We start from the raw sequence: 12,434 nt of genomic DNA, 5'->3' as shown, positions 1-12,434 counted from the left end.
TTCTATAATCTGGAAGAATTTGGTCTCCGATAAGCCATCTACAAATAATCAGGCAGGCCCCACACCTTGGCCTGAAACTCCAAGTGTCAACTGGCTCCTGACCCAGATGTCAGCTCCTAGGTGCTGGATTTATTTGCCTGCCCCTACCACTCTCTCCCCTGTCCTAGGTATGGGCACTGATCATCAGGACAGATAAATAGTGCTCATTCCAACCTGTATACTTTGGTCTGGGCTTAACCCAGTCTTCCCCTCCTGGCTCCTACCAGCCAGTTTGTGAATCCAGCCTTGAGAGCCCCAAATTCCTACTGCCATGCTCTCTGACCTGATAACTATTGCTCAAGTCTCTTTATATTCATAGAAAAGAATTTCTTGAAATGAAAACATAGTGCAGGAAAAATAGCACAATAGAAACTTGTGTTTAGAAGTAGGTCCATATTCTAGAAGTAGATCTGTGTTCTAAAAGTGGAAGATCCCACCTCCTCCATGTGGAGATGTCTGCCTTGAAAAAATGAAGTATTTAATCTAGCAGCTATGATTTTGCTGCACTTTTATTATGTGTGAAGCATAGAGCTAAACACTCTACATATGCTATCTCATTTAATCCTTTCCTTTTGAGATAAGACTTTTTTTTTTTTTTTTTAATTTACAGATGAGAATACAAAGACTCAGAGAAGTTGGGTAACTTGTCCAAAGGCAGACCTGGGATTCTAATTTACACCTAATTCTTAACATCTATGATGCTGTCTCCCCATAACAACTAGCAAAAGTAATCTGGGGATCACAGTGGATCCCAAGAGTCCAAATGATGCAGCAGTGATGTTTCAAACCAAGGCAAGGGTTTTTTTTTTTTTTTTGGGGGGGGGCAGTGGTTAAATGAAATGCTTGAGGGGGTACCACTTATCTCTGATAACTGCCATGGCAGATATAGAAGGCTGAGGAAAAGTGAGTATCACATCTGTTGAGAGGGAGACAACTTCTGGGCAAGAGTCAAGGTTCAAGTCAAGATGTGATGGGAACACTGTGATGGAAACCAGCCAGGTGACATGAAATCAGGATACGTGTAGAAGCCTCGAAGTCAAGAGTTCCAGGTAGGAAGAGCCATGTTTGACAGCTGATTGTGGGGAGATAGTCGAGGGTGGGAGTGGGGACGTGAGAAAAGGGCAAGGTGGAGGGGTTACTAAGGTGACCTCAGTGAGTGGCAGTGTGAGGAGATGACTGCCAGGTGGGCCATGACAACTCCTGAAGGACCGTCACCCTAAATCCACTCTGGTCATCCCAGTAGGTGACCTTAGGCTCAGCTCCAGGCCCCAGTGGTGAGGCAGTCTTTCCATAAGCAGGGGCTAGGGTTTTCAGTCATCTCAGGAAAGACAGAAGGCAGCTTAATCTGCAGCAGAGGGTGCCAGGCAACTTGAGAGCTGTTGTCATATCCCAGCAGGAGAGGCTATGAGGTAGAAAAGTGAACAGAATTTGCTGGGAGGCTCAGCTATGGTGGGCAGAAAGAAGCCCAGCAGGATGACAGGAGTGAGGGATGGCTAGGTCTCAGTGCTGGTTGGGGAAGAACTTACCATCACTCAGAGCTGTTTCAGCAGGGCTAACGTCAGCTAGCAGGGTGGACAGCTCCCAGACCCTGGAAGTTTTCTAACAGTTGCCCAGTGGCTAGGAGATGCTGTAGAGAGAGTTGCCGTCATGGCGGAAGGTTAAACTAGACCACGGTTTTTCAGCCTTTCTTGGGAACTGTTTCTTCAAATGACAGCTTAGGCGAAGTCCAGTAAATACAACACTGCTTCTCAGGTTGAGTTTGGGGTAAGGACCAGGCTCCCAGGATTCCCACCTCTAAGGAACTGTTGGCATTTCCTGAAGCACAGTTGAAAACTAACAACTGGACAGTCTCTAAGATCCTCTCTCTCTCTCTCTCTCTCTCTCTCTCTCTCTCACTCTCTCTCATCTGTCTACCAATTATCTATCTATCTTAGGCTCCATGCCCAGCCTGAAGGCCAATGCAGGGCTTGAACTCACAACCCTGAGATCAAGACCTGAGCTGAGAGCATGAGGCAGATGCTTAACCAACTGAGTCACCCAGGTGCCCCTCTAAGATCCTTTTAATTAATTTCTTTTCTTTTTTTATTTTGAGAGAGAGAGAGAGGGAGAGAGAGGGAGAGGCAGAATCCCAAGCAGACTCCATGCTCTCAGTCCAGAGCCTGATGTGGGGCTTGATCCCACAAACCTTGAAATCATGACCTGAGCCAGTATCAAAAGTCACATGCTCAACTGAATGAGCCATCCTGGCACCCCTAAGATCCTTTTATTTATTTATTTTTATGTTTATTTTGAGAGAGCGAGAAGGGGAGGGGCAGAGAGGGGAGAGGGAATCCCAAGCAGGCTCTGTGCTGTCAGCATAGAGCCCGACGTGGGACTCAATCCCACAAACCTAAGATCATGACCTGAGTGGAAACCAAATGTTGGGAGCTTAACTGACTGAGGTACCCCAGGCTACCCCAAGGTACCCCAGGCTAAGATTGTTTTTAATGTTAAAATTTGGTAAGCCTTGGGGTGCCTGGGTGGCAGTCAGTTAAGCATCCGACTTCAGCTCAGGTCATGATCTCACACTCTGTGAGTTCGAGCCCCGCATCGGGCTCTGTGCTGACAACTCAGAGCCTGGAGCCTGCTTCAGATTCTGTGTCTCCCCCTCTCTCTGCCCCTCCCCTGCTCATGCTCTGTTTCTCTCTGTCTCAAAAATAAATAAAAACATTAAAAATAAATAAATAAAATTTGGTAAGCCAAGACAGGAGCTTGAACATGCTGTGCTGGTACCTTAAAATAATTGTCTTGCTCCAAAAGTTTGGACATTGTCTCTCAGTTCTTCCTGCTTACATACCCTGAGGCTGGATGCCTCCTCTGATGGCCCCATGGTTTTGTTTTCTATGTGCAGCGTCCATAATAAGAGCAAGCAAAATGCCCGCTGCCTGGGGCTGGGACATAATCACAGTGTGTTTGCCAGGGCTAGATCTCATTGTGCAAGGGATGTTTATAGACACAGGTGGTCTGAGCTGAGCAGTCATCCAAGAGGAATTTATTCAACATTCGCTGGGTATTTTCTCTCTCTGTGCTAGGCTTCATGGGAAGATAATGTCCAATAAGATGTGATCCCTGTCTCCGAAAAGCATCCAGTCTATGGGAGAGACAGCCTTGTAAATGTGGAGCACAAAATGCCGGGGAGTCACAGAGGAGCACATAATGGGCAGCAGGGAGGGGGGCAGATGTCAGGGAAGGCTCTGGATGCTTAAGTGGAGTTTTGAAAGACATAGACAAATTAACTTGATGAAGGGGAAATGGGCAGTTGAGGCAGGCAAAAGTATCTAAAAAGACCAGAACAGTGGTAAGAAGAGCACAGTGTATTCAAGGAACTGCTGGTCATCCAGAATGTCTGGAGCTAAGGCAGTGGGTGGGGATCCAGCACAAGATGAGCCTGGAGAAGTTGACCAGATCCTGAAGCTCCTGTGTCCTGTGAGCTGATCCAAAGGGCCTTGGTTCTGAAAGCTCTAGGGAGCCCGGGAGGCTTCATTAATGCTTCAAACCAATTTTTCTTGCAGCCCTTCTAGTTCCTGAGGTCCAGAGAGTTCAGAGGTAGCCCTGTGAATGTGAGGGATATGAGCCTGCTCAGTGGACGTTACCAACGACACCATTTAGTCTGGGACCTGGACAGTCACTTTCTATTCCTGGCTTGGCTCCTGATGCAGGCAATGACCTTTAAGCCACCTCTTCCCTTTCTGTGCCCTGAGCCTCTCCTTCAGCAGAACAGGGACAAAAATGCTGCCACCACCGTGCCACATTAGAATTGCCAAGACCAGAGTGTTCCATGCAGCACAAAGCAAGTTCTCCTTAGAACACGAAGCCTTTTGAAATAAAGTTTGGAGAAATCAGAAATGTTTAACGCATGCATTTTGTTCTTTAGTTGACAGCAGGAAGATTGGCATACCTGTGTCTCAGAGCAAGGGCTGATTCAAGAGCCACCCATGACTTTCCAGGGCCTGAGCTGGCTGCTGGAGCTGGGGTTAGGGGTAACTGGGAGGCTGCCATCTTATCTGAGCTGGAAGTAGGGGAGGACAGGGTTGGTGTAGAGAGCAGCAGAGCATCTCACCAACTAGCAGGCTCCTGCTGTCCTCACAGGGTTGTGAGGATTGAGATAATCCATGCAGAGGGCTTACACAGCGCCTGGCACGTGGTGAGCCTCCAGTCATCTATGCTAGTGGTTACTGCTAACGTGTATATATTGTGAGGTCAGCTCTGAACTCATCGGGCCTCTCTGTATGGAGCACATACTCTTTGAGACCTTGATATCGTCTACCTCTTATTCTCTATTACAAGCATAAGTGCTTCATGGTGGGTGCCATGATCTGGCAAGATGTGCATCCCCACAGTACCCAGCAGTGTTCTTTAGCCTTCCTTGCCCCTCTTCTGAGATGGCACTGGCCTTATATTATAGTTGTTCATGTCAGTGTCTCACTTGCTGAACTGTGAGCTCCTCGAGGGAATGAGCCTATATACTGCACCCAGAAACACTCATGCTTAGCTTGACCCTGCTTCAAGTCCTCAGCACTTGCTGTTCTCTCTACCTGGGACTTATCCTCAACTCATGTATCAACTACCACCTCTGCTGATTGGGCTCTCCTGACCACTAAGTTACTTCCTCCACTCCACATTCTAGCACACTATTTTGTTTTTTTTTTAATTTTCATAGCACTACCAGTATTTGAAATAATCTTACTGGTTTATTCATTTGTCTTCTCCACAAGGAGATAAGCTCCATAAAAACAGGGGCCTTATTTATCTTGTCTGTTGTATTCCCCAGTTTCCTAGAACTGTGCTTGGCATACAATAGGTGCTCAAGAAATATTAACGGATGCTGAATCAATGCTAAATTAAATGACTGGGGGTGGGCATTTATACATCTCCTCCAAGACTGAATAAGGTCAGGGTTGTAGAGACTACAAAAAACAGAACATGTGGTTCCTGCTTCCAAACTGGTTGAAGAAAGAAGCAGAAGAACTAAGACCAGGTGCCAGATGTGAAGCACAATGGCAGAGGGAAAAGAGACTCAGGCTGCGGCCAGAACAGAGCTTGAGGGCAGGGACCATCCTACTCATCTTCCTACCTGGCGGTTGGAGTAAGCGCTCTGTGAGTGCCTGCTGAATTGTCCTGGGCAGACAGCCCACTGTGGTAATGCCAGTGGACTGGTGAGATACAGACACTGTGTAGAAGCTGGCCTCTTGGTTTGCAGATATTACTACTCAGTAAGTTCCAATCTGTGGATGTGGAGAGATTCACTTAAATTCAGAGTATTTAAATATAGGTACACATACAAGATCATGTTTTGGCTAAAATCCATGTTATTTATTTATTCAACAAACAACTCAGTATCATCTATGTTCCAGGCCATGTCCTTGGCACTGGGAATGGAGATAAACTCTGGCCCTCAAGGAGCTCACAGTCTAGTGGGGAAAAAAAGATACATACATAAATAATTATACTTTAAAGTACAGAAAGGGAGACCACTATGGGAGGCAAGAGCAAAGGAACCAATCCTAAGGTTAATGTCCGTAGGAAAGAAAGATCTGGCTAATGGGAGGGTTTTTTTTGTGACGAACAGATAAGGCAGTGGTTCTCAAAGTGTGACTGGTGAATTACCTACATCCCAGTCATCTGGAGCACATCTTAAACGCAGATTCCCAGCACCTTCTGAAAAGATTATGATTCAGCAGGGTGGGGGACCTGAGAATCTGCATTTTAAAGTGCTCTAGGTAATTCTACTGCAACTTAAAGTTTGAGAACTTGTGAGATAAGGTTTGCTCTTTACACCAGAATGAAGAATGATCTCCGCATCTGAAACACCGATTTGATCTTTAATGACAGGAGGGGGAGGAGAAAAGAGTGGTATTGACATTTATGAAGCTCTACTGTAGTCTACGTGTAAGTCTGTTTAAATTCTCACAGTAATCCTATGAGGTAGATATTATTATGGTCCACATTTTACAGATGGAGAAATAGAATCAAAGGCTTTAGATAATTTGTTCAACATTACAGAGCTAATGAATCCCAACACGACATCTGAGCCCAGATTCACTTAACTCTAAAACTCGTCCACTTCCCGTAACATCATGTCACACCAGGGTACAAATTTACTGACTGTCACAATTTTCTTTTGGTTCTTTGCCAGATCTTGCCAGGTAAGTTATAAAGAACAGCCAGATGGCATTTTGACCATGTCCAATATAACTGTCCATGTATACATTCTTTGCTGGCAAGTGGGGATATAGAGCAAAGCTGGGAGGAACGAGCAGCCAATTAATTATTTCTTCTCCCATCATCTTATTTCTTCTCACACTCTGGTGGAGGTGTTATAAAAATGTACTATGGCCAAGAAGTGGGTCCATCCAGAGGGAAAAGCACACATCGCTGGATACCCATGAAAGCAACTCCAACCTGATGTCAAAAATTCCTGGGACTTGAAACATCCAGACTCAAGTTTCTCAAAAAATGAACTGTCAGAACAGAGGCAGATCCAGAATTTGCATTAGGAAAGAGCTCAACCTTTAGAGAAACTGTGAAAGGCTAGCAGCTTTTTCAGCTTAAATACACACGATCTCTTTCTACACACAGACTCAGAAGTACAACAAAACAGACACAGCTCAGAAAACAATGGAAAGACCAATCCCATCTCAAGAGCTTAGAGACAGGCCCAACCTATAAACAATCTTCCATAATAAAGAACATATACACACACAGTCTAAAACTCCTGGTTACATTCTCACTTACCAATTCAGTGTCACACAGGCAAACCGCAGGCAGGAGCGGCAAAGTTGGAGCACATAAGATCAGGAAAAGGAAAGGCATAATAAAGGGGGTCGATGACAATACTGGGGGGGGGGGGGCTCTGGTACCTCAGATTCAGAAGGCTGGTATGTAACCACCACCCTCTTCTATCACTGAGCTGGGAGCCACAACAATGACACTACAAACCAAATGTGAGTTTTCAGCGCTGGAGAGCTCCTTTCTTGTATTTGGCGTTTCAAGCAACTGCTGAGTCCAAAGATAGGTTTTGATCAGTCCACTGATTCACACTGACACCAAGGGCAGCACAGAGGTTAGATTTCACTGTTTAGTGTAAAAAGACTGTAAGCCAGACTTTATTTTATTGCTACATTTTCCCCACACCCAATCTGGGAACATTTGCTTCCACCTACTTTTTCATTTAATACTGGCATGGTTTAGAGTTGTTTAAAACAAACAAAGCAAAACATGCAAATCTGGATCAATCCTTTCCTTACAGAAGTGTTGATTTGTTGACACTGTACTGACTCCCCCCCTCCAAATACACAGCTTCTAGAGGAGGAGGTACCACAAACTATGGTTTAACAGTACGCAGGCACCATACTGGTGTATTTAACTACACCTGAAATCTACAAGACCCTCCAAACCAGCTACACTAAAGGCAACTCTGGGAACATGTACATTAAGTCTTAATCCTGATAGCAATATCTGGTTGTTCTAGATTCTAAACAGGATATTTGGGCTACGCCTTTGGTCAGCCAAGGGGCACACAGGAAGAGTATGCAAAGCCCACGTCTAACTACAGCAGGTCGTCAAGCTTATTACCCTGTCACAAGTTTATACATATGAGGAACTAATCATTTGGGAGCTGTACGGTGCATAGCACTATTACACTGTGTAAAGTCAAATCAACCATCCTGTGGATCCTTAGCTCTCTCTGGTTATGACCTCAAACACTTAAAAAGGAAAGCTTAAATACGCTGGCAGATAATTCTCAGAATGTCTGCTACCTTCATTCCTGAATATCAAGTAAGAGGGCTCACCTCCATGACTACTTCTTGCAATAAGCACACAGGTCAACTCATTAGAGACTGCTCCTTATACCTGTTAAGCTCCAAAAGTTCAAGGGGGCAGGTGGGCTTTAGAAAACTATCCAGGGCTGAGCAGACGCTGTAAGCCAATCCTTACAGCTCTAAGTCTTATCCTGGTTCTGGGCACATTTCAGTTCTGCTCCAAGTCCACTTTGCTCCAATTCAGCGATGACAGACATATATTTGAATTCATTTGGTCTGAAGTTAAAGGTCTCCACTAACTCGTAGGTCTCCTTCCGGTCAGTGGCATAGAAGAGCTGAACTTGGTTGGCAATGCACTGTGCCTCAGCAACATTCTGTAAGGTAGAAAGAGTAATGAGGTCCTTCCCTGCACAGGGCCATAAAGCTCTATCTCTGAGTCCTGTGGCAGGTGGAGGGGCCTTACCCAGGAGTCACTGCTTCCAGAAAGCTTCTCTGACTCCTTGACATCCAAGTCTTTGTTAGGTGCCCCTTGTCTGTGCATCCAAATTACACCATGCTGACCTCTACCATAGTATGTATCATATTAAATTATATGTCCTTTTTTTCCCTCTTTTGCTTTTTTTGTGTCTTCCCTAGTATGAATTCCTCGAAGTATGTGCTTGCTCTACATTCCTGCACATGGTCACATCTGGTCAATGTTTGCTGAATAAAGTAACAAATATGTCAAAAATGTTCCTTTTCATTCAGTTCCTCAGTAACTGTTAGGTATATCTCAAGGGAGGGAAAAAGAGCAATAGTTACCCACCTCCAAGAACCAGTTTGTGAGTCAGTACTAAGTTCTTGACTAACCAGACATACTCTTGAATAAACATTGTTCCTGAAACCACCTCAGTCAGAAAACTAGTGCCAAAGTCAGCTGTGTGGTTCTACAGTTTGTCCACAAATTCTAAGACACTTTTTTCTTTGAGGGAGCCTAGTTTCCCTTTCCTTGAGTGTAGGCTGTACGTACTGACTTGCTTCTTCCAAATGGACCACGGTGAAATGAAGAATGACTTCTACTAAGTCACAGAAGACACTGCAGCTTGTGTCTTGCTATCCCTCTTGAATTACTCTGGGGAAAGTCAGTTGCCAAAGTCATTAGGACATTGAAGTAGCCCTATGAAGAAGCCGATGTGCCAAGGAAATGAGGCTTCTTGCCAACAGCCATGCCATGGGGTTGGAAGTGGGTCGTTGAGCCCAATCAACCTTCTTTTCAGATGACTACAGCCTGAGCCAACATCCTGGCAGCAACTTCATGAGAGACTCTATGCCCAGAGCCATCCAATTGTACTGCTCCTGAATTCCTGACCCACAAAAACTGTGAGGTAATAAATTTTTTTGTTTTAAGCCACTAAATTTTGGAATAATTTGCTATGCAAATCTACCAGCAAAGCTCCACGGAAGAGAAGGGTCCACCTTCTCTAAAGCTCAGCGGTGGGGAAATGGTACACTCACTCTATGTAACAGAGATAGGGTCAGGACATAAGGTACACTCTCAAAACCTTACAAAAGAACTACCTCAAACAACTATTACTTTTGCTTCCTATGCAATCCTCTAGTTCTAGCTGGTCAGAGGCACTTACTCATCATCACTGTGTTCATATGGCCAAAACCCAACTGCAAAAGATAGTGGGAAATTCCCACTAAAACTAACTGCCAAAAGTGTGCTATGTCTAGCTACAGAATGATGAAAATGGATTTATGAATACCATAGGCTGCTTTACCTCCATTCCCTCCCATGGGGCTTTCAGGTCATTTCTCACAGGCAGGGACTAATCTCTGAGACTGGATTTTCAATCAAAAGCCTTCTTCCAAAACTCTGGGTATTTCAAATTAATAGAATTTTAGAGCTGGAAGGAGCCTCAGAGATCACCCAGTCTTCATTTAATAGGCCAGGAGGTAAAAGAAGATGAGGTTCAGGGATGGGTCCAAGGTCATATGACTAGCAAATGGCAGAGCCAGGACCAGTCCTCTGGCCTGCTAGACTGGTACTCCCTCTACTTCATCCTGATACTGTTTCTGGTGGGGCAAGATAATTAAGACTGGTCAAGACTGACAACTACTTCATCAATTTTACCTTTCCTCTACTCAAACATGCCTCAAGAGTAAACCATTTCTAAAGCAAATGCACTGCCATAATTGGAGGCAGATACCACTACTTTCTGGTCCTATGAACTATAGGGACCTCCAATTATCAACTTTAATTCAAGGCTCAGAATAGTGGAGGTAAGGGTAGTTTTAGCTGTGTTCATTTTAGAACAGTGCTGTCCACACTGCAGAGTGCTAGGGGCTCTGTGGAGGTGGCTCAGGTCCCTTTACCTGTGTTGGCTGTTATATCAGAGATTTTACATAATAAGATTTTGTTTGGATAAAGGGTTCTAACCACTAGTATGGGAGACATGTGTATTTGTCTCTCACAGAGGGTTATGGAAAGCCCCCTCCCCCTGCCTTAGGTCTCAATATGAAGCAATAGTCTCCCTTTCTAGGACCCAAGAAGATAAACACATTCATTCCTATGTTGCTCAATAAGGAGGTATATTAAATAGACTGATTCTTCCCTTTCTTTCAATCTTCGTAGATACTATCAACTTACTAAATCCTGTCCATTTTACTATCTACTTTTAGGGCCCCTCTCTCTCCATCACCCTTACTACTCTACTTCAGGTCTTCCCTATCTCTTGCTAACACTATTGTAACTGTCTTCTAAATGATCATACTGACTAGGCTAGAACTAAAATATATTTAGGAAGCAAATAATTAAGGTAACTGGCCTTGATGTCCAACTTTTTATGGGTCACTCCCTGTTCAAAAACCTTTAATGACACTTCCATGTTCTCAGGATAAAGCTAAACCTCTACACACAACCCACCAAATGTTCCTTTTAATATATTAGTTATATCAAAAATCATATATATATGTATAAAAAATATCATATATATCGTATATATATGATATATATATGATATATATATCATATATCATATATCATATATATATATGATATATATATATATATATATATATATACATACACACACACACACACACACACACACACATATATGATACCAAACTGTAATACCTCCAGTCATTTTATGCCTCCGAGCATGTACTTTTGCTATTCCCTTTGCCTGGAACATTCTCCCTCACCTCCCTTTTTATCTGGCTAAATTCCTGCTCATCTTTGAGATTCAGCCCAGGGATCTAGGATCTCCCTCCTCCTCCTGGGCCAGGTAACAAACGCCCCCTGCATAAGCATCCCAGTACTCTACCCTAGCACTGACTGCATTCCAATGAAATCATCTATTGACACAGAGGTGGAACCAAATAAGGTTTTCAAATATTCTACTAAATTTCGGCATTAAAGTTATCAGTTCTCAATTCTGTATGTTTCTCTTCATTTGCCTTACTGTTTTTGGAAGTACTATGCCAAAGTGCAAATTCATGAAAGAGCAGCAAGGGATCATATATTCATATTACATCTCTATATTTCCCATCTCGGAGTCACAGGCTCTACAATAAACTCTATCATGTCTAGTTCTGTACTGCGAGTAAGAAACTCAGTCACATTGATTTCTATGAGGCAAATGTATATTGTTTGGCATGCTGTCCAATACTATAAGGCCAGGAAGCAAATTTTAATCTTGATGAGGCCTGTGCTGCAGTTTGAGACCACCAGAGAGAGGTGGTAAAAATACCAGAGCAGAAGGGCCTCCTGTGACCTCTAGAGTCCACACTTTCAATATGGTTAGATGCTGGGCTTTGCTAAAGTCCAGAAAAGAAAGTCTCTGTGTTACTCCCTCCTTCCTGTGGTCAAATCTTAAACCTTGTCATTAGCAGTAACCATATCCCCTCCAAATCTCAATTTGAAACATCCACAGTTGGTCTATATTTTCCTATCTTTTAAGCTCACTCCCACCTTCAAAAATCTTTTAACTCCACCAGAACTCACAATTCTTATGGTCTCTAAACCTTCCGTATGTTTTCACTTCCCTCTTTAGCCAGCTTGCATTCCACAGTCAGTAATTATAATCATTCTTTTGCACTCACCTTTAACTTCCCGGTCTCTTATACTTCATTAGACCACTTGGCTGAACTATAACCCCAGATAAATCCAAATCTCAGCCCTCTCTCTGTGCCTGTACCCACACAGCCAGTCTCTCTTCCATTCTCCTAGACCACATGTTGACAAACACTTTCTGTAAAAGGACACATGGCTAGTATCTGAGGTTCTCCTGGCCCTACAGTCTCTGTTGCAACTACTTAACTCTGATGTGGACCTAAAGCAGCCATAGATAATATGTAAATAATAAGTATGGCTGTGTTCCAATAAAACTTTATTTATAGACACTGAAATTTGAATTTCAAACACTTTTCATAGGCCATGAAATATTACTCTTCTTTAGTTCTGCTCCTTCCCCCTCCAACCATGTAAAGATATAGAAAACATTTTTAACTCACGGCCCTTCTAAAAGCAGATAATGCATTGGATTTGGCCCACAGGCCGTGGTTGCCAACTCTGTCCTGGAAAACCATTTCACTTTCTCTTTTCCA

General features: G+C 43.7%; 1 protein-coding gene and 1 long non-coding RNA gene across 3 annotated transcripts in view; both read right to left on the bottom strand.

The window, feature by feature from the left end:
- Positions 1-1,082: 1,082 nt before the first annotated feature.
- On the bottom strand, positions 1,083-4,513 carry LOC131504782 (uncharacterized). Its single transcript, XR_009258150.1, has 3 exons — positions 2,812-4,513; positions 1,566-1,666; positions 1,083-1,441 (listed from the first exon to the last, which is right to left on the bottom strand). It is a non-coding gene; the product is annotated as an uncharacterized LOC131504782 (long non-coding RNA).
- An 856-nt stretch (positions 4,514-5,369) lies between these two features.
- Positions 5,370-12,434, bottom strand: part of ATPAF1 (ATP synthase mitochondrial F1 complex assembly factor 1) — a 28,506-nt gene continuing 21,441 nt past the window's right edge. For both annotated transcript variants that reach the window (XM_058717510.1, XM_058717509.1), the window contains one exon: positions 5,370-8,215. In XM_058717510.1, the coding sequence (XP_058573493.1) occupies positions 8,021-8,215 (195 nt within the window). In that variant the 3' untranslated portion in view covers positions 5,370-8,020. The remainder of the gene's footprint in view (positions 8,216-12,434) is intronic.

This window comes from Neofelis nebulosa, chromosome 2, assembly GCF_028018385.1.
Source record: "Neofelis nebulosa isolate mNeoNeb1 chromosome 2, mNeoNeb1.pri, whole genome shotgun sequence".
Taxonomy (NCBI): domain Eukaryota; kingdom Metazoa; phylum Chordata; class Mammalia; order Carnivora; family Felidae; genus Neofelis; species Neofelis nebulosa.
This window is presented reverse-complemented; position numbering and strand designations above follow the sequence as displayed.